The following is a 25,348-nucleotide window of genomic DNA, read 5'->3' as shown; positions in this document are numbered from 1 at the left end:
TAAGTATTCCTCCAGAGGTAGTGTTCATGCTGAGCTGATGTCTTCGACATGGGGTCAGCAGAATTTCAGTCTCGATGTGCTTTCTCCTTTACTTCTCTAGTTGTAGAACTTCCATTCAGCCATCTTTCAGGTGGTTCTGAATGATGGTTGTTCTGTAGTTTAGTTGTAATTTTGATTTGGTTGTGGGAGGCAGCGAGTACCAGTATTAACCTACACGCCATCTTGGTTCTCTTTCTAACCCAGTCGTTTTTTTGTTAATATATTTTTATTGATTTCAGAGAGGAAGGGAAGAGGGAGAGAGAGATAGAAACATCAATGATGAGTCCTGACCAGTTTGGCTCAGTGGCTAGGGCGTCGGCCTGTGGACTGAAGAGTCCCAGGTTCGATTCTGGTCAAGGGCATGTACCTTGGTTGCGGGCACATCCCCAGTTGGGGGTGTGCAGGAGGCAGCTGATCGATGTTTCTCTCTCATGGATGTTTCTAACTATCTCTCTCCCTTCCTCTCTGTAAAAAATCAATAAAATATATTTTAAAAAAGAAAAGAAACATCAGTGATGAGAGAGAGAATCATTGATTGGCTGCCTCCTGCCTGCCCCCTACTGGACATTGAGCCTACAACCTGGGCATGTACCCTTGACCAGAATCGAATCCAGGATCCTTCAGTCTGCAGGCCAGTGCTCTATCCACTGAGCCAAACCAGCTAAGAGTAACCCAATCATTTTTTATTGGATACCAGACTTTTTTGTGTGACTTTTACCTTGTGAGCTAGTTATTCTTATATCCCTGCAAATGTCCTTGAGCTTTTGCTGGGGCACAGTTCAGTCACTTGCTCAATCAGTGCAGAGGCTTGCTGTTAACCTTTTTAATCAGGCCAGAGCTCAGGGCTAGCTTCATCCACTCCTCGGCAACATCCTTCTGAGTGCTCAGCCCAATGCCCATCAATTACAGGCTTTTCTATCCAGCCATTGGGTTCATTCTGGGAGAAGTGGGCCTTTTGCAGCACTGAGTGAGCCCCGGGGATTGTTCCCTCTGCTTCTGCAGGTGGTCATCTCCTAGCATTGGTGGTTTTCTCACACACACACGCTACTCAGGACCCTAAACAGTTCTCCAAATGTCTCTCTGTGTGGTACTATGACTGGTTACTGCTTTAGTCTCCTCAGAGTCTGACCTGTGCTCATCTCAGGGATATCAGCCCCCTCAGTTCCTCCTCTCTGCCCATGGCCTGGAATCTCTAGGCCAGCAGTTCTCAATCGTGGGTCGCGACCCCTTTGGGGGTCGAATGACCCTTTTACGTGGTTGCCTAAGACCATCGGAAAATACATATATAATTACATATTGTTTTTGTGGTTAATCACTATACTTTAATTATGTTCAATTTGTAACAATGAAATTGGGGGTCACCACAACATGAGGAACTGTATTAAAGGGTTGCGGCATTAGGAAGGTTGAGAACCACTGCTCTGGACAGTAAGAATGGGCAACCATAAGGCCCTCATGTGTTTCCACTCTAGCTGTTGTCACCATCCTGTGTAGCCTGGTGCTTGGTGTCTGAAAACCCTTGTTGCTTACACTTCCTCCCATTTTTTAGTAGTTTCAGGTAGCAGGAGAGTTAATGGTTGGTTCTCCAGGCTGGCTGGAAGTGGAAGTTTGCTCTGTATCTGTGTCAGAGGTCTTCTTAGCCTTGGTCCACATAGATTGGGGTGCATTTCTGAGTAGATATCGCCTCTGCTGTCCATGGATAGAATGGAATTAGAGAAAATGATCTGAGTGGGAAGGGCTTTTGATTAATTAACAAGTTGTCATTAGTGAAGTTTAACTGTCTTAGCGCTCCCTGTTTTTTTGTCACTGTAGAGCTGATCTTGTATCAAAAGCAGTTGTATTTTGATAGGTCAGTTATTTTTAATAACTAGGAAGAACTGACAAATCCTGGAGAAGTAAAAGCTATTTTTTTTTTCAGGTTACTTATGCTTATTTGTTTAGCTGTGGTCATGGGGATTATCCCAATTTTCCATAAAATCCTCTTGACCCTGCTGCAATATCATGGCATAAAAGACTCAAAGTGCCACGAGACAGAAGGACAAAGGGTTTTGTTTTCTTATTATTAACCATGATTTTGGATAATGTTTGGGAACATTTTATATAGATGGCCAGATGAAAGATACCAAAATGTCTAATGGAAATAATTTTGATGATCAGTTAACTGCTAATAACTTTTTACATTGTGTGATTATTTGTATGAGAAAATAAGAGTGCCCTTTCCCATAAAGGTTGTTGGCGCCAAAGTGGTGACCAATGCCCGCAGTCCTGGGGCTCGTTGCTATGGCTTTGTCACCATGTCGACATCTGATGAGGCTACGAAATGTATCAACCATCTCCACAGAACTGAGCTTCATGGAAGAATGATCTCCGTAGAGAAGGTAAGGCAGTCCTTGCCTATTCTAACTCATGAACTTTACATGGGGGAAGACCTAGTCCATGAGCCATTTCTATCTGCATTATATTTTTAGGCCAAAAACGAACCTGCTGGGAAAAAGCTGTCCGACAAAAAGGAGTGTGAAGTGAAGAAGGAAAAAGTATCTAGTGTTGACAGACATCATCCTGTGGAGATCAAAATTGAAAAGTAAAGTAATTTTTTTTAAATACTTTTTTTATTGATTTCAGAGAGGAAGTGAAAGGAAGATAGAAACATCAGTGATGAGAAAGAATCATTAATTGGCTGCCTCCTGCATGCCCCTACTGGGAACGAGCCCGAAACCTGGGCATGTGCCCTTGACCGGAATTGAACCTGGGACCCTTCAGTCCGCAGGCCGATGCTCTATCCACTGAGCCAAACCAGCCAGGGCTAAAGTAATTTTTTAAACACTTTCTCTTGGGATGATGGCTGGGAGGAGGGCAGGTGGCAGCCACAGGGTCGCTCATGAAACAGGCATGTGTCCTTTGCATAAACAGCCTCACCAGCTTCTCATTTACATCACAGGTGATTTTTGCATCTTGCTGCTACTTCAGTATTTAGCTTTCAACAGATACTCATTTCATAATGCTAAAAAATGGATTCCGATGATTCTTTTTTTTTAAATATATTTTATTGATTTTTTACAGAGAGGAAGGGAGAGAAAGAGTTAGTAACATCGATGAGAGAGAAACATCGATCAGCTGCCTCTTGCACATCTACTGGGGATGTGCCCGCAACCCAGGTACATGCCCTTGACCGGAATCGAACCCGGGACCCTTCAGTCCACAGGCCGACGCTCTATCCACTGAGCCAAACCGGTTTCGGCCAGATGATTCTTAATAAGTATGTACGTCTAACCTAGTAGCCTGTTGAAAAAACAAAACAAAATGAATAACATGTTTTTATTTATTAAATATATTTTTATTGATTTCAGACAGGAAGGGAGAGGGAAAGAGAGAGATAGAAACATCAGTGATGAGAGAGAATCATTGATCGGCTGCCTCGTGCACGACCCCTACTGGGAGTCAAGCCCATAACCCAGCCATGTGCCCTTGACCAGAATCGAACTTGGAACCTTGAGTCTGCAGGCCAATGTTCTATCCACTGAGCCAAACCAGCTAGGGCAAAATTTATTTTTTATTCCAAACATCCTGGGCCCTTGCACAGCCTCTGAAAACTTGGAATCATTTCGTGGTCCAAGTTGATTTTCATGTGAATCTTGCTTTTTATCCCAGCAACTGCAAAAACCCAGCTTTGCAAAGATAACATCGTTATTCAAAGGAATGTAAGCTGGTTGAATATTGAAATGAGCAGCCTTAAGCTAGTATTTTGTGCAGTGCCTGGCAGTTGTCAAGTATTTTTGTGTTTCCCTCAAAAACTTGAAATATCCCAGAGTACCTATGAGTTCACTGTGGTACATTGGGGGTACCTTGGCATAGGAATTTGGGGATCACAGGTCTGAGATACTATTTTTATAAAGGAGGTGATTTGTAGAAATAGGGACAGACCTTTCACAGCAGGCATTTATTATACTTTTATCAAAACAATATGCTTGCCCTAGCCAGTTTGGCTCAGTGGATAGAGCATCAGCTTGCGGACTGAAGGGTCCCGGGTTTGATTCCGGCCAAGGGCACATGCCCAGGGTGCGGGCTCCGATCCCCAGTAGTGGGTGCGCAGGAGGCAGCCGATCAATGATTCTCTTTCATCATTGATGTTTCTGTCTCTCTCTCCCTCTCCCTTCCTCTCTGAAATCAATAAAAATATCAAAACAAAACAAAAGCCATATGCTTATCTTTGGGATAGGTAGAATTTGGTGACGTGCTTGATAACAGTGCTATTCTCAGAACACTGTGTGTCTGTTTTACGTTTATATTGTCAACACAATTTATTTCCACTTCCAGGTCCACTTGGCATTCTAAAAATTAAACCCTTTGCTAAGAATCTGTAAATTTCACAGTAATTCCATTTTGCTGGGGTTTTTTACATTAAGAAAATTTATAGTTGAGTAAACATGGGTGTGGACATCAATACTCATAAGTTAGGCTTGGTTTTTAATGGTGTAATTGCTGGTCTTCACTGTGACCAAGTTAGAAATTGTAGGCCCATGAGAAATAGCTATCAGATGAGCCTTCATGTACTTAGAAGTAAGACCCATGATTTTATCAGCAACTTCTTGAAAAAGGGACACATCTATTAGCAGTGCTAAAAATATCTATTGTTAGAATATGGGAAGCTGTTGAGAGTTGTTGGTTTTCTTAGTGTCTTGAGATGCTTTTCGTTCATTGATGTTTTTGAATCACAGAAGTGAGATGTGTTTATGGCAAAAAGAAAGGGGATAATAATCAGCTAATGTGTGTGTGTGTGCAGGGGAGTCCCTTAGTCCCTGGAAGAGTCCTGTGAGGTCTGCTCTGTGTAGAAAGAAGAGGAAACTGGCTCAGAAAGGGGACCCAAGGTCACATAGCTCAGCTGGCAAGCAGCAAGGCCAGAATTTAGTCCTAAGCTGTTGCCCTCAGTGCTGGAGCACTTAACTGGGTGATGAGCTTAAGGTGTTTAAAACCAAACGGCCTTCAAGTGGTTTGCCCAGGTTGAATATTTCAAAATTTGTTTTTAACCTTATTTATTTCATTCAAATAAACACCTTTATTAACCTTTCCTTCTATATTAAGAATTTCTAGGCTTAATCGTCAGCCTAAGTCAGTGGTTGGCAAACTGCGGCTCACGAGCCACATGCGGCTCTTTGGCCCCTTGAGTATGGCTCTTCCTAAGCCTTAGGAGTACCCTAATTAAGTTAATAACAGTGTACCTACCTATATAGTTTAAGTTTAAAAAATTGGGCTCTCAAAAGAAATGTCAATAGTTGTACTGTTGATATTTGGCTCTGTTGACTAATGAGTTCGCCGACCACTGGCCTAAGTGAAATGGAGAAGCTTGTCCATAGAGGTGGCTTGTCTTTGTTGTCATGGATTAGTAGTGATTTTTCTATAATTGTTGTTTAGAACGCACACACTGAAGTCAGGCAAAATACCACTACCTGGTGGGAACCTTTCTGGTATATGTCTCTCCAGCCTTTTTTCCTATGTGGAGGTGTTTTCTTTGTTGGTTTTCTTGTGTGGGTTTTTTTTGCTTGCTTGTTTTTAACTTAGTGTTATCAACAAGTTTGTTGTGTCTCTAGGAGGTGCCATATGAGTACAGAACAAGTAGGGAGAGGTCTCCTATTGAAACATTTTTCAGGTCTCCTTGGAGGGAGGAGGCACCACTGCAGAACGTTGGAAGAGGTACATCAGAGATGATTCATGGTGGCTTTATTTGCAGTCATATAGTCACTGGAACCAATTTCTAGTCTATCTTAAGGGAAATGGAAATAACTGTGCACTGTTGGGTAGCAGTTGAAAGGAACCAGATCTGTGTATATATCCACACAGACTAACCTTTTTAAAAAAATAATAATAATAATAATTTTATTGATTTTAGAGAAGAAGGGAGAGAGAGATTGAAACATCAATGATGAGTGAGAATCATTCATCAGCTGCCTCCTGGCATGTGCCCTGACTGGGAATTCTGGTTTGCAGGTCAGTACTCAACCCCTGAGCCACACCGACTGGGCCAGACTAACCTTTCAAGCAGTGATTTTTCAACCGGTGTGCTGCAAGAATTTTTAAAACATGCAATACCTGACGATTTAATCAAGGGTACGGACCTCTTTTTCCTTAGATTGTCAAAATAAAAAATGACAATAGCCATTTGGTGTGAATGAATCAAAATCATACCTTTTTTTTTCTCTTTGTCACATCGGCAAAAAAATACATTTTTTGGTGTGCAGCAGAATTTTAGTAATTAGTTTGTGTGTGCCATCATCTGAAAAAGGCTGAAAATTGCTGCTTTAAAGCATGAGGTGAAAAGCGCTGAAGAGCAACATATAAAGGCCCATCCCAGTATGTTAGTCTCCAGAAATGTTGTAAAACATCCCTGAAGATCTTCAGGGTTATGTGAAAGTACCCAGAAAGGTTCGAGAGGTGAGCCAAATGATTGACAGTTATGGCACCATGGGTGGTGATGTCTTGTCTTGGGGATGGGACGAGTGTGTCTGTGACCTTCACTCCATCTATAGTATTGTACTGTAAGGGAAACCTGCCCTGGTTGTTTTTTTCTCATCTGCCCGGGGACCAAAGGGTCAAGTGATTCCAGGTCAAATGGCACGTATCTCAGTTGCAGGTTCCCTGGCCCTGGTAGGGGCATGTGTGGGAGGCAACCAATCGATGTGTCTCTCTCACATCGATGTTTCTATACTTCCTCCCTCCCTTACACTCTCTAGAAATCAGTGGAAAAAATATCCTCGAGTGAGGACTTAAAAAAAAAAGAAACCAATATGTTAAAAACATTTACAGCCCTAACTGGTTTGGCTAGGTGGATAGAGCATCGGCCTGTGGACTGAAAGGTCCCAGGTTCGATTCCGGTCAAGGGCATGTACCTTGGTTGCGGGCACATCCCCAGTAGGAGGTGTGCAGGAGGCAGCTGATCGATGTTTCTCTCTCATCAATGTTTCTAACTCTCTATCACTCTCCCCTCCTCTCTGTAAAAAAATCAATAAAATATATATATATATGAAAAAACATTTACAATTGTCAATTTTGGCACACACCATCAATGATTATGGTATGTGCTTACATTTTTAAAATCTTCAGATTAAAAGTTTTTCTCAAAATGAATATCAATTTAAAAACACAGCTTTGTGCTGTGGAAGTCTAGGAGAAAGGAAGAGTGAACTGAGAGGGGTTTCTTTGGCCAGTGTGAACTCTGTTCAGGTTGTAGGGAAAAGAAGAAAAGAAGTGCTAGTTAGAGAATCCAGCAGGACCTGGCTTTCCTGTCCTGGGGCTTGGCACATGGTGGGCATTTAATCACTAGAATTTAATTGCCTGAGACAAACACCATTAGGAAATATAGAAGACATTTTAAATGGCAGCAATGATTTATTTCACCACTTAGAATAAAACTTCCTTGCCTGGCCAGTGTGGCTCAATGGTTGAGCATTGGCCTATGAACCATGAGGTCACAGTTTGATTCTCAATCAGGGCACATGCCTAGCATGTGCTTAAATCCCCAGTGGGGGGTGTGCAGGAGGCAGCTGATCAATGATTCTCTCTCAATGATGTTTCTATCTCTCCCTCTCCCTTCCTCTCTGAAATCAATTCCTATATAATAAAAGCCTAATATGCAAATCGACCAAATGGCAGAACAACTGGTTGCTATGACTCGCACTGACCACCAGGAGGCAGAAGCTCTACGCAGGAGCTGCCCCAGGCCAGCCAAGGCGGGTGCAAGCACCCCCCTCCCCCCATCGCCCCACTGGTTGCCCCACAGATTGGCCCTGATCACCAGCCAGGCCTAGGGACCCTACCTGTGCATGAGTTTTGTGCACCAGGCCTCTAGTAAAAATAAAAAAGAATAAAACTGGTCTGGCTGGTGTGATTCAGTGGTTGAGTATCCACCTATGTACCAGGAAGTCGCTGGTTTAATTCCCCATCAGGGCACATGCCTGGATTTCGTGCTTAATCTTTAGCAGGGGCGTCAGGAGGCAGCTGATCAATGTTTCTCTCTCATCACTGTTTCTATTTCTCACTCTCCCTTCCTCTCTCTCTAAAAAACAATCAAAATATTTTTTAAAAAACAAAACTGCCTTTGGTTGAAATGTTAGAGTTTCCATATTTGCTGGCATATAACACAGCATTTTATTTTATTTTATTTTATTTTTAAATATGTTTTTTATTTCAGAGAGGAGGGGAAGGGAGAGAAAGATACAAATATCAATGATGAGTGAGAATCATTGATTGGTTACTTCCTGCATGCCCCACACTGGGGATTGGGTCTGCAACCCGGGCTTGTGCTCTGACCGGGAATCGAACTGTGACCTAGTTCATAGGGCAACGCTCAACCACTGAACCACGCTGGCTGGGCTAACAACATTTTAACTCCTCAAAGTATGCAGATATTGCCAGGTACCAAGTGTTAGTGGGTAGGTGGCTCACTGCTTCATGCTGTAGGAACATCCGGTCGTGGTCCTGTACCTCCATTCTATATTATATTATACCTGTTTGGGGAGAATTTTTTCCCTACAAAACTTAATATTCCACATATACAAAATGTTTCAAAATGAGACATTTGAAAATAGTTTTTCACAAGCATTCTTCCATTGTGTCTACTTGCATACCTGTCATATATATGAGTGCTTCTAGCATCTTGGAAAAAACATCCTCATAAGCTTGCAGTTTTATCCTGCATATTTCGAGATGTGATAGTTAACTTAAGTGGGAATAGGGGCTGTGTCTGAAGAGGAGAATATTACCACAGTTTTCAAATAATTCTCCCCATCCACTTGCTGCTGGCCTGGTTTGTTTTGCGCATCAATCTGAGCGAGCAAACTGCTCCTGTTAGAGTCTCAGGAACTCAAGTTTGATAACCATGTTTTTACATAGAACTGTAATTAAGAAGGAAGAGAAGATGGAGAAAAAGGAGGGGAAAAGGCCGGAAGACATTAAGAAGGAAGAAAAAGACGAAGACGAGCTAAAACCAGGAACTACAAATCGGTCCAGAGTCACCAAATCAGGTGATTAGAGGCTAAGTGTTCCTGAGGGGGGAAGAGCCTGTCAGAATGGGCTGGTAGGTGTCATAATCAAGTAGGTACAGCGAGCTTTTTAGTGACTTTGCTTAGTTTTGCTGCTTATAGGAAGCCATTAAAGCAACAAGCCTCAGGTGATGAGGTGGCTTAAAGGAGTTTCTACACAACAGCAGAAATGCAGAGATATTCTGGTTAGTGATTTAACTGTACTGGCAGCTCAGTGACCAGGGTTCTTATTTTTCCTGAGTCTTTAACAGGAAAGAGTGGGGGGTTTGCCAGAGGGGTATGTCTTAGTTCTTGTAACTAATTCAGTACAAGTCTGTAGGTGTGTAATCTTACTTTTCTTGCCTGTATGGTAAAGCCAGTTCCAATGAAAAACAAAAAAACGAAAAAATCTTATGTCTGTAGACTGTGGAGTAGGAGCAGTTGCACTTATAGTGTGCCACATCTGTTGTCATATAAAAATTCCTTGTACTCTGCACCTTCAGATTTGCATGAGGCTCCACAGAATGTTTTGTGGCAAAAAAAAAAAAAAAAAAGAAAAGAAAAGAAAAGAAAGAAAGCCTATCCCCTCCCCTTTCCAAAAAAGAAAACCAGAAACAAAACCTGACCATCTGGAGCACTGGGATTTGGTGCAGTGCATTACAAGTTAGATCTTAATCATTGGGGTAATTGGCCAGCAGTCTCATGAGGAAAGTGTTTTTAAAATGCTCCTGGAGTATTGCAAATTTCCCTAAATCCATGGTTGTTCTGGCAGTTAGAGCCTGCTTAGCTTGTTGTGAAGAGGAAGAATTGGTGTAGAGCCTTTATTGCTGAAGACTGATGAAGGGAAGCCCACTTTGGGGGTGGGGAGGGCCTCCCTCGGAGCCAGCAGTATCTAATTCAGAGCACAAGAGCCTGGTTCTGCAGAGCATTCCACACTGTGTGATAGGAATAAAAATTGAAATTGGTTATCCTGGAGCCACTAGGATTGAGTATGAGGGGTAAAGGAAACAAACCTACAGGTGAGATTTGTTTGTGTACATGTTGCAGAATGCACTTTGACTCAGATTTAAGTTGTAAGATGCAGGCAAGTCCATTCTAGATGAGCAAAGACCCAAACACTGCCAGCCATTTTCCGCCCAGTGTAGCCATATTGGTAGTGCTTCTTTTTTGGTAATCCTCGCTAGAGGATATTCTTTCCTTTGGATTTTAGAGAGAGTGGAAAGGAGAGAGAGGGAGAGAGAAACAATTTTTTTCATCATGAAGACAGGGACAAGACACAAAGTCTTTAGCGTTAGCATTAGTCACTTGACAGCTGGTTGTGGGGAGGCAAGAGCCCCCAGCTGGCTTGTGTACATCAGCACATTTTCACAGATTGCTGTGTTTTTTCCTGAAGGAAGCAGAGGAATGGAACGGACAGTAGTAATGGATAAATCAAAAGGAGAGCCTGTCATTAGCGTGAAAACCACAAGCAGGTCAAAAGAAAGAGTGAGTATTGCTTCTGCCATCTCAAGGCCAGCCGTTTTTTATTTGCATTGTGAAAACAACATTGTTTGGCCTTTAAAACAGGAGTTCTTTGAAGTCCTTGGGAGGCATATTGTTAACTCTTTAGATTATGCATAGAAACATGAAATTTGATTCTAGAACTTATTTCAGAACAATGCTTACCCATGTTTGCTTTCCAGAAATGTGTTCGCCCTTCTCTGATTCTTTGTCAGGTTATACCATCTTCTAGGAGAACTGGTTCCCAGTGACAGCTGGAAGGACAAGACCCAGGCTTTACAAATCGGAGGCAGCTTCTACTCTTTGGCTAATCTAATAGCAGTTTATTCATTTTCTTTAGTTGATTTTCTATTAAATTAACCAAAAAGAAAAGTGGAGTCCACCCTAAAACTGTCATGTCCTCAGACAACGAGCTACATTGCTTATTAACCTGTGCACATAGCTGGACAGGCTAGGGGCCTCTCATTTTGCTCTTCCATTCTGGAAAACAAACCCTCTGTTTCCCAGATGAAGATTCCAGCTAATATGTTAATGAGGAGAGCAACACTTTTTCAGTGAATACACTTTTTTATGATTCACCCAAGAATACTTTGTGTTGTTAAGACTTAAGTTTTAAATTAACATTTGGATTTCATAGAGAGCAATTTCTAATGCCATTTTTTCCTTGGGCTACATGGAAATCATACAATACAGAGAAATAAACAAAAAAGACCCATAAACTTACCACTCAGATAACTGATGTTAAAAAAAAAAAAAGTAGTAGTAATGTAAACATGATTAAAGCATTCAGATAGTAAAAGAAGGCACAACATCAGCACAATGGAAGCCTCTTTTCTGCACGGGCTCCTCACTTCTCTCACAGTACTGTACACACAACACATTGTGTATGCTCTGAAACACCACCACTAACAGGTTCCTATAACTTGCTCTTGGACACTTTGTGCATAATATACTGAGACATACAGTGCTACTTTCTAATTTAATTTTGAAATTGTTGCAGATTCACAGAGAGCTGTAAAGAATAGGACAGAGGTCCCATGTGTCCGTCACCCAGTTTTGCCCAATGATTTTATTTCCTGTAACTGTAGCACAATATCAAAGCCAGGAAGGTGATGTCGATGTACAGTGTGTATGCAGTGCTAAGACATTTAATCGCTAGTGTAGATGGACATGTCCCGCTGTTGAAAACTGCTGTGGGCAGCCTTCCTATGCCTCCCTCTTGACAGACTTGTAACCACCACTCAGTGGGATTGCTAGGTCCAAAGGTGTGTGTGTGTGTTCTTTGTGGTAGATGTTATCAGGTGCCCTTTAGAAAGTTACAGAGGATGCTGACATTCCTGGGGTGCGGAGCTTGTGCTGAGTCACCAGTAAGTGGCGAGGCCATGTTGTGACCAGGAGTACAATTTGAGGACTGCAGTGCCTGTTGGTCTCTGCACTAGATCGCATCCTTCCCCCGGAACCTAGGGTGGCTGTCCCTCCTCATTCAACCTGCAGTGTGTGTGATTACACTTTAAGCTCTGTCCGTCTCATAGGTGAAGAGTGTCCTATGATGTTTTGGGGGTGAATCTGTCCTCTATTTGTATGTCCCTCTCTATTCCCCCCAACCCCCACAATCTCTCTCTTTTTTTTTAAATTAAATCTTTATTGTTCAGATTATTACAGTTGTTCCTCCTTTTTCCCCCCATAGCTTCCCTCCACTCGGTTCCCACCCCACCCTCTGCCCTTACCCCCCACCACTGTCCTCATCCATAGGTGTACGATTTTTGTCCAGTCTTTTCCTGCACCCCCATACCCCTCTCCCCGCCCCCCGAGAATAGTCAGTCCACTCCCTTTCTATGCCCCTGATTCTATTATATTCACCAGATTATTCTGTTCATTCGATTATTTATTCACTTGACTTTTAGATTCACTTGTTGATAGATGTGTATTTGTTGTTCATAATTTGTATCTTTACCTTTTTCTTCTTCCTCTTCTTAAAGGATAGCTTTCAGCATTACAATCTCTTTTTTTAGTAGAAGAGCTGGTTCTAATCTTTGCCCATCTTCCTTCCAGGTTGCTTTGTCTTTCATTGATTTTTTTTTTAACCCCCTGTGTGGGCTAATTAAGAAATTAAGCTGAACAGCATTTTTTAAAAAGATTTTAAATTGATTTTTAGAGAGAGGAATGGAGAGAGGGAGAGAGAAAGAGAAACATCTATGTGAGAAGAAAACATTGATTAGCTGCCTCTTGCATGCCCCCACCAGTGATTGAATCTGCAGCTCAAGTATGTGCTCTGACCAGGAATTGAACCAGCGCAACCTTTTAGTGTACAAGATGACACCCTTAACCAACTGAGCCACACCGGCCAAGACAGAGCAGCTTTTTAAAAATGTGGTGTCCCAGACCCTGTCCTGTGTAGGAGGTCCTGGGTTCTGGGCTATGTGAAAGCTTCCTGGGAGAGTTTGACTTGTGGCCAGTCTTGGGTGTCTCAGCCTCTGAGAGCCTTAAAGATGTTAGTTGGCCATCGTTGTTTCCTACCTTATGCCAGAAATAGAATAGTCAAGTCTCCCATTAATCTTTTCTACCTTATTACAGTACAATACCTTGGATTATTCTGTTTTAAGGCTGCCTGCCTGAGCCCTGACCTAGCACTTGAGAAGTGAAAGATGCAGCCCTTCATCTTAGTCCAAACAGCTGGCTCGACAGCTGCCCCCCAGTGACTGAAGGGGCCATGTGGCTCTGCTACACTAGAAAAACTGCCTGTAGGTTTTCTGAGGTTTCATCCCATCTTTTCTCTTCCCTTAATATCCTTTGCTTACAAGGTTTAAAAGCCAGACTATAGGGCCCTAACCTGGTAGGTCAGTTAATTAGAGCGTCATCCCGACACACCAAGGTTGTGGGTTTGATCCCTGGTCAGGGCACATACAAGAGTCAACAGGTGAGTACATAAATAAGTGGAATAACAAATTGATCTCCCTCCCTCCCCCCCACCCCCACCCCCAAAAGCAGTTTAAAGAAAAATTAAAGACAGACTATGGGGTGAGCAGTGTGACTCGGATGTGGAGTGAAGCGGCCTGTGCTCGGGCCTCCATGTAACCTGAGTGCGACAGAAGAATCTTAGTCTAATCCAGATAATGCATATTTAACTTTCATTGTACATTTGTTGTAATCATTTTTCTGACATTAATAAACCAATTTTGGTGAACAGAGCTCCAAGAGTCAGGATCGAAAATCAGAAAGCAAAGAGAAGAGAGACATCTTGTCGTTTGACAAAATCAAAGAGCAAAGGGAGCGAGAGCGCCAGAGGCAGTGGGAGCGGGAAATCCGGGAGTCGGAGAGGCGGCGGTGAGTGGGCTGAGCCAGGCTGCTGGGCTGCTGGGCTCCTCTGGGGGTGGTTGTCCTTTCTCCCCAAGTGAGTCTCCTCTGTAGCCTGGGCCTGCAGGCCATCTTGTGTGTTTCCCCTGGGCCAAAAGGATAGTATGATATTCATCAAAAGCCTTTTTTTTTTTAATTGAATTTATTTGGGTGACATTGGTTTATAAAATTATACGGGTTTCAGGTGTACGACTCTCCAGTGCATCATTTGTGTATTGAATGTGTGTTTACATCCCACCATCGAAAGCCCATTTCTGCTGAGCATTTCCTCTGGCTGATGGTGGGCCCTGGCCCGTGGAGCCCACCCAGGGATGGCTTTGATGGAAGGGTCCCCAGTGTCGAGGCCTCAGTCTTCCCTCTGGAAATGTACATAAGTAAGATTTCTTTAAAAAGGCAGCCAAGAAATGTGGCAGTTTTATTGGAGATGTTATAGGAGTGGCTTCTTCACCCCTGGATGTCTGCAGTTCATGGCCTTTCCAGGCATCAGGGGTCGCAGTCATGTTCTTTGCCCCTCTCACCTTTTATTAAGAAGATAGTTTATTGAAGTAAGCCTGGCATTTCCCCTTCTGTGTTCTGCCATATTCTGTATAGACATGTAGAGCCCCCTTGACATTTCCTTCCAGTGGTGGCCCATGAACCAAAAGTTTTCCATCATAGTGTTTGGAGAACTTACTTGAGCTAAAGTAGATCACATACAAACCTCTTAAGTTATGCTACGTTTGCTTTTATCTGAAGTCATGTGATCTCAGCTCCTGCCTGTGTCACTTTAGAAAATAAAAGCACATTGAGAAGCCTTTTGATTCCATTCGGAGGTATTTTGCTTCCAGCTCGCTCATGCTTGGTTTGGAGCCTTTCCAGGCTGGTGGAGTGTGCGACAGCGTGTCCTCTTCTCACACAGAGAGGGGTGGGCCCAATCTCTGCTCAGCTCCTGGTGTGCCGTGACTGAGGACATGAGACCTTGGTCCCAGCTGCCGGTGCCAGGCCAGCATACAGTCACCTCACGAGCCTTCGCCTGTCCCCACACCTTCCTAGGTCTATTCAAAATGACACTCATTTAAAAATACAGTGTTTTTAGAGGGAAGATGTAGAAAAGAGCTGGCTCATTGTACAGCATTAACCTGCAACAGAGTACCCCTTCACCCTCAGGGAAAGCTACTGTAATCGCTTCTTAAGGGTTTTCTCTGTATACACAGCAGTTACCCTTTGCTTTTCTGATTTTTTTCTGCTTTACTGATGTGTGGCTTTATTTGGGGGCCTTTGAGCCAAGTCCTCCTGGCCTGGACCTGAGCTCTGTGTCTCCTTGCTGTCGCCTGGTCCCTCTCAGCCCACCTCTTTTTTGAGAAAGGGAAAGTTTGGACATTGGGGCTTCTGGCTGTTCCAAACAACTTAGCGGGAGTGGGTAAGCACCTGCCGTCTATAGCCTGGGCCCAGGCCAGTGAGCATCCAAGAAGTCCAGAATGGCCAAATGGAAGTATCCTGCCCCTTCGGAGGGCAGTGCCTCGATAGCCAGGGACCTTCACGGTGGGAAGTCAGAGTGGCCTTGCTGTGTCCCTGCAGAGAGCGCGAGCAGCAGCAACGCCTGGAGGCCTGGAAGGAGAAGGCACGGCTGCACCGCCTGGAGGCCTGGAAGGAGAAGGCACGGCTGCACCGGGAGCGCCTGGAGCTTGAGTGCCAGCGTCACCTCCTGGAGTGGGAGCGCATGGAGCGGGAACGGCTGGAACGAGAGCGTATGCGAGTGGAGCGTGAGCGCAGGAAGGAGCAGGAGTGCATTCAACGTGAGCGCGAGGAGCTGCGGCGTCAGCAGGAGCAACTGCGCTATGAGCAGCGGCAGGGGCTCCGGAGGCCCCATGATGATGGGAGGTAGGATCCAGCCCACCTCCCATTCCAGGAGCTGCTTTGGCTGCTGTCCATCTGAGTGTTGGAGAATCGGGGCCATTTAACACGCGATTTGCCTGTCCAGAACTCGTTGCCCTCACCACGAGTGTGTAGTTTAATGTCACGATCTTCTGGCTGTGCAGCTTTCTCCCCAGCTGAGTTCATCGGAGAATCTTGATGGTTCCAGTGCTGAGGGGTTTGTGATGCTTTCGCGTAGGCCGGGCCTTTATTTGCACTGTGCTTCCTGGTGGAGCGTCACCACCCTCCAAGTGCTGCTGCCGGAGATGACCAAGCGTGCATTAGGCCCGCATTGGCCATGGCCGCCACTCCATATCGTGTCCTTGTAGGCGGGGGAAAGGCACAGAGTCGGCACTGTGGGAAAGGACATTGCCTTCTGTTTTAAAAGTAGGTTTATTGGTCTCTGGCTTCTCTGAGCTGCTTAATTGTCAGTCACCCATCACCTCACCACCCATGAGCCTAGTTTTCTGGTAAAAATCAGGAAGAAGATAATTGGATGCTGTCCTAAGCTGTATGTAGTTCACTATCACCTGATTTCATTCCCTTTGCCTTTTGCCAAAATCTCAGGGGGAGGTTCAGGTTATAGAAGATGGGAAGCTGAAAACGTGGCACCTCAGAATACCAGTCCTAAAGACTCAAGTATTTTATTTCACTTGCATTTGAACTCAGGTGGGGATCAAGGTATTAACAGCCTTATGACACAATTAGCTCACAGCAGTCTGATGTTCAGAATTGTCAGCTGAGAATACTCATGCCTCTTGGCAGTTTTGGGGATATTAATTTATCAAGTCAAAGTGATAGTGATTGAATGTTTAGAAATGAGCCCTGCAGGACATTTTAAATGATGCTGGGTCTGGAGAGAGAACTCCCCTCCCCACCTTCACTCTCTTTTTTCCTTCGTTCTCTTTCATAAGTAAAATTTACATCCTTTTTACAATAGGCGAGATGATGCCTATTGGCCAGAAGGAAAACGTGTGGCCCTGGAGGACAGGTACCACCCAGACTTCCCTCGGTACGATCACCGCTTCCACGACTTTGACCATCGAAACCGAGGCCAGTACCAGGACCATGCGGTCGACAGGTCAGTCCCCCACCCCCTTTTTGCAGTAGAGACAGGCCTCCCTCTGTTCTCTTAATGTCTGATTTACTTGTGATGTCCTAGTGGGTACGCTTTGACCAGCCACACATGGGATTTAGAAACAGGCCTTGAGCAAAGTGTTGGAATCGCTGGTCAGTTATGGCATCCGGGACTTGTCTGGCAAGAAGGTCCCCCGGAGCTCATTTCATCCACTGTCCTTTGCACAGAGAGGATGGATGGGGCCCTCGGCAGGACCTGAGCCTCAGAATTCCCCAACACTCAGCTCTCTTGGGGGTGGCCCAGGCTCTGGGTTTTGCACCTTCCTAGAGATTCCTCCCTGTCCCTCCCGCCAGCACCAGCCCCCCAAGATTCACTATCACCCAATCTAATTCCTTTTGCCTTTTGCATAGTCGGGGAGGAAGCAATTAATATACAGAGATGAGGAAGCAGTTTTTAGAAGAGGTGTGACCTGCCTAAGCTGGTGAAGGCAGAGTGGGCAGGAGGGTGTACTGACGGGTGTAGGTTTCTGTGCCAGCAAACTGCAAAGAGAACTGACCAGAGAATGTGGGCCTTGTTTGTGTTGTGAAGGTCAGGGTGGGTTTTAGCCGTGTTGTTTTCCTTTGCCGTGCCTTCTTCAATGAGGACTAGATTAGGAAGACAGCCCTCACTTTTCCAGTTGAAGAGTTCTCTCTCTCTGGGAGAAATCTCACTGGGCTCCCCTGGGCTGCATATCCTGGAGCCATTTCACCATTCATTAGCTCTCTGTAAGGGAAGAGAGAACAGGGAAAATGTGGCTAAAAAGCTACTTATTTACTTCATTGTGGCTGGAGTTGCTTTGAGATTTGGTGTGAATCAAATGTGTTGGGCCAGAGGTTAGGTTTCCCTGTTACCGGGCCACAGGTAAATGAAGTCTTAGCTTCATTCAGGGGTGTCTGCTTCTGAGACCCTTCCCTCCAGGGTATTTCAATAAAATTAATATTTCCACCTTCTTAGGATCTGACTTTACTCCCACCCCCAGGGAAAGATGTGAGCCAGCTTTTTTTTTTTTTTTAAATCAGGCAGTTCTTATATGGGGAAATAGAATGAGTACCCCAATTGTGGGTTTTGTGGGACCTGTAGAAATGTTGTATGGTACCATCAGCTGCCATTGGAATTAAATTTTTTTTTTCCAGGAGGGAGGGCTCAAGGACAGTGATGGGAGAGCGAGACGGACAGGTGAGTAACGCCCAGATAATGGGTCCCTGCTCTGTGTCTGGGTGGGCGGGGGAGCATGGACATGGCGTTCTGGAGAACGAGTAACACACAGAATTGCTTGTTTTCTGATAAGTGGGGGCTTTGTTCAGATGCATAGGGCTTGTTCTTGTTTCATTTTATCTAGCAGAAACTGCAAATAGCTCTTATTGCCAGCTTGCTTAGACTCAGAGTCTAAGCAAGGATCTTGCTTAGAGTGCCTCTGAGTCTCGGGACTGTGGGTACCCCAAATGGGGTGTAGCGGCCTGTCAGGAGGTCATTTAGCCCATGTTTTGGGAGGTCCCTCTGTTTCAGGTACCTTTGGGGTGTATCTCAGTGTCTCTAACCTGCTGATACCTGGTGAGGGGTGCATAGGTGTCAGTTCAGAGAAAAGGGGAGCCTGCCAGGAGAAAGGCAGGGACAGGCATCACAGCATAGTTTTTAAAACAAGAGTGTGTTTGCTGAGAACACTAGACCAGGCCCATCACTGCCCAGATGTGCTGGATTCCTGAGCACAGAACTGGTTGGCCAGGGCACTGAAGTTCTCTTCAGCGCTTGCCTCCAGTGTCAGCTACTGAGGGGCCGTGCCACCTCCATAGGTTGATGGCAAAGGAGGAAGTCGGAGTGGATGGGGTGGAAGGGGACCTCCTATCAGCAAGGAAGACTCTAAGTGGCTTTTCTCAGTGGACCTCACAGCGCCAGAGAGGCTTGTGCTGCCACTTTGTGTGGCACCGGTGATAGAGCTGTAGGGACGCTCAGTTCTCAAGCAAGGAACCAAAGAGCTCTGCCAAGAGCCCCTCTGGTATTGTCAGGGTCACAAACAGAGCATCCAGCAACTAGCAAGATTCAGAATGGGCCTGGGCAGGTCCTTTCAGAGTGGCCAGAGGTGCTGTGGCACACCCTGGCCCACCCCAGCAGTGTGTATAGGTTGACAGGCCTTCCAGAGATGAACCTGTGCAGGCCTGTAGGGAGTGAGAAGATGGCTAGAGTCACCCTGTCCTTTTGCCTTTCAGCACTACTCAGATGACCGCCATGGCCATGGAGGACCACCAGAGCGCCATGGCCGGGACTCTCGGGATGGCTGGGGGGGCTACGGCTCAGACAAGAGAATGACTGAGGGCCGGGGGCCACCACCTCCACCCAGGTTAGTGGGCAGGCCATGATGGTGGTGGGCATCTTCCCTTGGCTAGAGGCCCGCCCCTCTGAAAGTGAACTGTCTGTGTGCATCTTGCCAGGTTGCCTGCATCACCCCAGTTATGAACATCTGTATCACAAGGCCCCTGCCTGCTGAAGGAGACATCCCTGAAGCCTTTCTTAGATTTGTCCCCCTAGACCAGCGGTTCTCAACCTGGGGGTCGAACGACCCTTTCACAGGGGTCGCCTAAGACCATCGGAAAACACATATATAATTACATATTGTTTTTGTGATTAATCACTATGCTTTAATTGTGTTCGATTTGTAACAATGAAATTGGGGGTCACCACAACATGAGGAACTGTATTAAAGGGTCGCGGCATTAGGAAGGTTGAGAACCACTGCCCTAGACAGTAGAGAAGCTTTACTCCCCCACATCTACACACACACACCCCAAAGTTGTCTTTAGGAATTTTGAAGGCCAGCATCTTGGATACCAGAAGGTTCTACTTTATCTCTCGTGGGGTTTCAGGTGTTCAGTCTGATAGATTAATGGAAAGTGTGCTCCCCGAGTGACCTACTTAGCACTCCGTCTTTAACATTTAAACCATTTTCCTTAAATTGCTGTGGGAAAAACAAATGAGAGAACTCTCTTTCTCAGACTGGAGATAGCCCTGAACAGCATCACTGCATGATTGGGCACTGTCACCTGTAGGCAGATATTGGAAACTTTCGGGTCTCTTTGGGGAGCAGTTTTGCATTTGCCCTCCTAGACGTGTTGGGGGCTCTGGTGGATTCCTAGTCCTTGCCTCTGAGCACTGGTCAGCCCGGTGGCCAGTACACTTGTCATTCTAGACTCAGCCTTGGTCTTATCATTCCTGGACAGTCATGATGACTGCTGGGACCATATTTGGATTTTAATCTCCCAGAATTTCTGCCTGAAACAGTTTTTTTAAAAATATGTTTTTATTGATTTTAGAGAGAGGGGCAGGGAAAGGGATAGAAAGAGAGAAACACAGATTGGCTTTCTCCTACACGATCCCTACTGGGGATTGAGCCCACAACCTGGGCATGTGACCTGACTGGGAATCAACCGGTGACCTCTTGGTACATTGGTTGACACTCAAACCACTGAGCCACACCAGCCAGCCTCTTTTTCAAACAGCTTTTTTGAGACATAGTTCACATGCCGTATAGTTCACCCATTTAAGGTGTACAATTCGCCGTAGCAGGTTTGGCTTAGTGGATAGAGCATCGGCCTGTGGACCAAAGGGTTCCGGGTTTGATTCCCGTCAAGGGCACGTACTGGTTGCAGACTCCTCCCCGGCCTGGGCTCTGGTCCGGGCTCGTGCAGGAGGCAACCGATGGATGTGTTTCTCTCACGTCAATGTTTCTCTCTTTCCCTCTCTCTTCCACTCTCCCTAAAAATCAATGGAAAAATATCCTCAGGTGAGGATTAAAAATATAAAATAAATAAAGTCTACAAATTCAGTGGCCTTCAGTATTTCATAACAGTCTATTTTAGAATATCTTCACACACCAACAAAAAAGTCTTGACCTGTCCCCATCAGCAGTCATTCCCCATCCCCTCCACCAGCCCCTGGCAATCACTAACCCACTTCCTGTGTTTCTGGATGTGCCTGTCCTGGACATTTCACACAAATGGAGTCACATTCTTTATGGCCTTTTGTGTGTGGCTTCTCTCACTGTGCATCATGATTTCAAGTTTCATCCACATTGTAGCAAATGACAGTGCTTCATTCTTTATTGTTTTAATTTATTGCTTTGAAAGAGAGAAACATTGGTTTGTTGTTCCACTTATTTGTACATTTATTGGTCGCCCCTGATATGTGTCCTGACTGGAGATTGAACCCAAAACCTTGGTGTTTCAGGGACAGTGCGCTAACCAACTGAGCTACCTGGCCAGGGCCTTTTCTCTTTATTTTTTTAGTTTTGTGAGTTTATTTGAGCCAAACTAATAACATATGCTGGGAAACAAGATCTCAAATGCTCCCGCTTCACTCCTTTTTGTGGTCACATAACGTTCCCCAGTATGGATGGACCACGTCTTGTGTATCAGTTCATGAATTGATGGACAAACACTTGGGTTATTTCCATTTGGGGACTATTATGAATTATGCTTTTAAGAACATTTATGTACAGGTTTTTGTTAACATATGTTCCCTCTAGACACCTAAGAGTGGCATTGCTGGTTCCATGGTCACTAGGAGTTAAACCTTTTGAGGAACCGCTGCTGTTGTTTCCCCCGGAGGCTCCCCCATTTTCAGTTCCCACTCGCCGTGCGTGAGGGTTCCAGTTTCTCCACATCCTCACCAGCACTTGTTACTGTCTGTCTGTTGTTGTTTTTTTTTTTTGTGTGTGTGTGTGTGTGTGTGTGTGTGTGTGTGTGTGTTTAATCCTGACCCGAGGATATTTTTCCATTGATTTTTAGAGAGAGTGGAAGGGAAAGAGAGAGAAACATCAACATGAGTGAGACACACTGATTGGTTGCCTCCCACACACACCCCAATCAGAGCCGGGAATTGAGCCTGCAACCCAGATGCATGCCCCTGACCAGAATCAGACACCTGGCCAGAATCAAACCCTCAACCTTTTCAGTCCAAGGGCTGACACTCCATCCACTGAGGCAAACCTGCTAAGGTGATCTTTTTGTTTTGTTTTGTGTGTTTTTTTTGAGAGAGAGAGAGGAGAGAGAGAAACATCAATTTGTTGCTCCACCCATTTATGCATTCATTAGTTGTTTCTTGTATGTGCCTGACCAGGGATTGAACCCACAACCTTGGCATATCGGGACAACGTTCTCATCAACTGAGCTACCTGGCCAGGGCCTGTCTGACAAGAGGCATGGAGTAGCTGGGATGGGGTGCGTCTCAGTCATCTGGTTGAGATGTTACCGATGCTCAACACCTTCTTGTGTGCTTATTAGCCATGCGTGTACCTTCAGAAAAGTGTCTGTTCCCATCTTTGCCCACTTCCCTCAGAAACAGCCGGTACAATGTGTGAAGGCTGAAGCCATGCCACAGTCTTCTCTAAAGGCATACTGGCACGTATCTACTTATTTTTCCCTTCCGTTGCAGAGGTGGACGTGACTGGACGGAGCACAGTCAGAGGCTAGAGGAGCACCAGGAGCGTGCCTGGCCAGGCATGGTAGAGGCAGGCACGGCAGGCCGGGAGCATGCCAGGTGGCTAGGTATGGGCTAACTCCTATCCATGAGTGAGGGTGGGGGGCTCCCAGGAAGGGTTGTCCAGTTCCAGAATTCTCCACAGGCCAGCCTCCCCCCAGCTTTTCCAGAGACTTCCAAGAAGGGAGTGTTTGCAGACTCTTTCTTCTCTTCCAGGTGCTGAGAGGGGCCTCTCTGGGCCCTCAGGGACAGGGCACATGGCGAATCGGGGTGGAATGTCGGGGTAAGAAGTTTTGTCCCCGGATAAAATTGATTTGTTCCTGCTCCTCACTTCCTCTCCCTTTTTTGCATGTTTGATCAACTTGCTGGGTTGAATGTTTTGAAAACAAACCCCCAAAGCAGCTCTTGGTAACTAGTGCAAATAACACTCTCCAGGGCCCCGGAATGTGGTCTGTAATTAGGATGTTTCTCACCTGGAAAAAGCCACGCGGGCTCTGAAGGCTGCAAAGCTGTATGCCGCCATGTAATGGTGAAAATGTAAAGCACTTCAAGGGGACAAACGTGTGCCTTTGTTCCTAGGCAAGGCGGCTTTGCACAAGATGGGCATTCCCAGGGCCACGTGGTGCCTGGTGCAGAACTGGAAGATGGAGCACTGGCCGGCCAGGACCGGGGCAACAGAGTCCCACCCCCCCACCCCCATCCTTACCCCCACTTCACTCGCCGCTACTAAACCCCACTCCCTCCGCGTGTTCAGGTAGGCAGATGCACTGTTGAATTTCTTAGCCAGTTACCTTGAACTTGTGGAATCTTTTAAGAAACAAAAACAAATCCTGCCACCATGTTGTAGCTCGGTAATATGTGAACTCATTTTTTTTTTTAATAAGCGTGTTCTTGTTCTGCCATTTTTGAGAAGGTTTCTGTAATGAGGCATTCCATTTTTCATTAATAAAAGTTTACGGTTCGCATTTCAGTGTGTGTTGTGGTGATTACAGAGCAAAGAATAATACCGACCTTCAGCAGCACCATTGCACACTTGGGTGGTGGCTGCCAGCTCATCATACTTGAATTCTCCCAACCGTTGATAAAGTGGACATCATCTCCCCATCTGAGAAATAAGGAGCTAGGTGCAGGGGCTAGGTCACGTGCCCGAGGTCTTAGCGCTTGTAGGTGGCAGAGCTGGGATGGGAATTGGGAATTCTTCATTGAGGGGGGAGGGGTGTGTGCATTGTGGAGCCTCTGCCCAGTCACTTCACTCCTTGTGCCAGAGTGCCCGGGGCAGCGTCCAGTGATGGTGTGCGGTTTGGGGGCCTGGCTAAGGGATGGGCACATGTGTTGGCCCTGCAGTGCTTGGGAGCTGCCCTCGGCCCCCAGAGCACACTGGCTCTTTTAAAAGGGCTGCCTCTTCTCAGCATGGGCTCAGTGTGCCCGATTCCATCATTTTTCTGGAAGTGCAAATTTACATGTGAAGTCTCCTCATTTGTGATAGAGTTGATTCCGGTTTTTTTCATTGAAGACTTACAGAACAAGCACCTCTGCCCAGCCAGTGCCACATCACAAGTCCAAGCAGGCCCCTCCAGGGTGACACCACAGTGAGGTGCTTCTCTGCTAGAAGAGCAGTGGCACAGGCAGAACCGCCACAGAGAGTGGGTGACTGCAGGCATGTTGGGGCAGAAAAGCCCTATCCGTCATCTCATTAGTAGAGGTCTGGTGGCCGCAAGGCTGGGGCAGGAGGGAGGGCTCGCTTCCCACCATTCCTGGCCCTGGTCCAGTGTGGTAAGAGTTAATCCACTGTGCTGCCTGCTGGGAACCTCAATTCCCTCCCCTTGGTAACTGGGACAGCCACCCCACAGGCCCCAAACAATTGCCAATTCTCCCTGAATACCCTGTGTTCCTGCTGGGCTGTTTAGTTTTAAAAGAGCAATCTGAAAATCCTCCCCAGCATCAAAGGCAGGCAGTGCTGGCCCCTCCGTGTCCTATCTGTTTGAATTGCTGCAAATAAACACTTTGTGAGCTTCCCCCACCACACGGGTTCGTAGAGTCATTTTCCAATGACAGGTTGACAGGACATCGGCCCCATGTTGTGGACGGGGGATGACATGGCATATTGCCTCCTCCACAGAAGTCTGTCTCTGCAAGGTTTAGTCTAGAAATTGGTATCTGGGCTTTCTGTTTGGGGCCCAGAAAGCCAGACTTAGCCTGGGGTAGTGGGTGAGACCAGTTTTTAGCTGTTGTTATGTAGATGTAATGGAACAATTACTCCAGCAGGCAGAGTTGCAACCTGAAGTGCCACCAGGACGCTCAGCTGGGGCACAGCCACCAAGCTGCTTGAGGAAGCCTTGGAGACAGTGCAGGCTATTCCCCCTGGACAGCCCCTTCCTAGTTAGCTGGGCCTTTTTTTGTGAATCTCACTGAAGGTATTTTTTTTCATTGATTTTTAGCGTAGAAGGGAAGGAGAGAGAGAGAGAGAAACATGGATGTGAGAGACACATCGATTGGTTGCCTCCTGCATGTGCCTCAACCAAGGCCTAGGATTGAACCTGCAACCCAGGTACGTGCCCTTCACCAGGAATCTAATCCTTGACCCTTGCGTGCACAGGCTGACACTCTAATCCATGTCACTGATCCATGCCAGCGAGGGCCCAGCTCTGTTTTATATAGAGACACAAAATACATTAGTTTGCTAGTGCTGCCGCAACACAGTATTTCAAACCATGTGGTTTGCAACAAATTTATTCTCTCCCAGGTATGGAGGCTAGAAGTTCAAGATCAAGGTGTTGGCAGAGCTAATTCCTCCTGGGGCCGTGAAGGAGAATCTGTTAGAGGTCTCTCTCCTTGTTTCTGGTGGTCGTTGGGCAATCTTTGGTGTTCTTGCCTTGTGGAAGCATCACCCCATCTCTGCCTCCTTTACCCAGCCTCCCTGTGTGTTTGCATCCAAATGTCCCCTTTTTATAAGGACACAGTCTTA

General features: G+C 45.8%; 1 protein-coding gene across 6 annotated transcripts in view; it reads left to right on the top strand.

Moving 5' to 3' along the window:
• The window catches only part of SAFB2 (scaffold attachment factor B2), a 41,941-nt gene extending 18,593 nt beyond the window's left edge, over nucleotides 1-23,348 (top strand). For 3 of the 6 annotated variants that reach the window (XM_036314474.1, XM_036314477.1, XM_036314479.1), the window contains 12 exons: nucleotides 2,268-2,417; nucleotides 2,508-2,620; nucleotides 8,923-9,053; nucleotides 10,444-10,535; nucleotides 13,738-13,874; nucleotides 15,462-15,764; nucleotides 16,738-16,878; nucleotides 18,048-18,090; nucleotides 19,119-19,249; nucleotides 22,339-22,451; nucleotides 22,600-22,666; nucleotides 22,963-23,348. In XM_036314474.1, the coding sequence (XP_036170367.1) occupies nucleotides 2,268-2,417; nucleotides 2,508-2,620; nucleotides 8,923-9,053; nucleotides 10,444-10,535; nucleotides 13,738-13,874; nucleotides 15,462-15,764; nucleotides 16,738-16,878; nucleotides 18,048-18,090; nucleotides 19,119-19,249; nucleotides 22,339-22,451; nucleotides 22,600-22,666; nucleotides 22,963-23,113 (1,572 nt within the window). In that variant the 3' untranslated portion in view covers nucleotides 23,114-23,348. Of the gene's footprint in view, nucleotides 1-2,267; nucleotides 2,418-2,507; nucleotides 2,621-8,922; nucleotides 9,054-10,443; nucleotides 10,536-13,737; nucleotides 13,875-15,461; nucleotides 15,765-16,737; nucleotides 16,879-18,047; nucleotides 18,091-19,118; nucleotides 19,250-19,340; nucleotides 20,569-22,023; nucleotides 22,125-22,338; nucleotides 22,452-22,599; nucleotides 22,667-22,818 lie in introns of those variants that run through there. The other 3 variants (XM_036314476.1, XR_004968371.1, XM_036314478.1) reach the window with 3 other exon arrangements.
• Nucleotides 23,349-25,348: the final 2,000 nt, after the last annotated feature.

Source organism: Myotis myotis, unplaced genomic scaffold (genome assembly GCF_014108235.1).
Source record: "Myotis myotis isolate mMyoMyo1 unplaced genomic scaffold, mMyoMyo1.p scaffold_m19_p_6, whole genome shotgun sequence".
Lineage (NCBI taxonomy): Eukaryota > Metazoa > Chordata > Mammalia > Chiroptera > Vespertilionidae > Myotis > Myotis myotis.
This window is presented reverse-complemented; position numbering and strand designations above follow the sequence as displayed.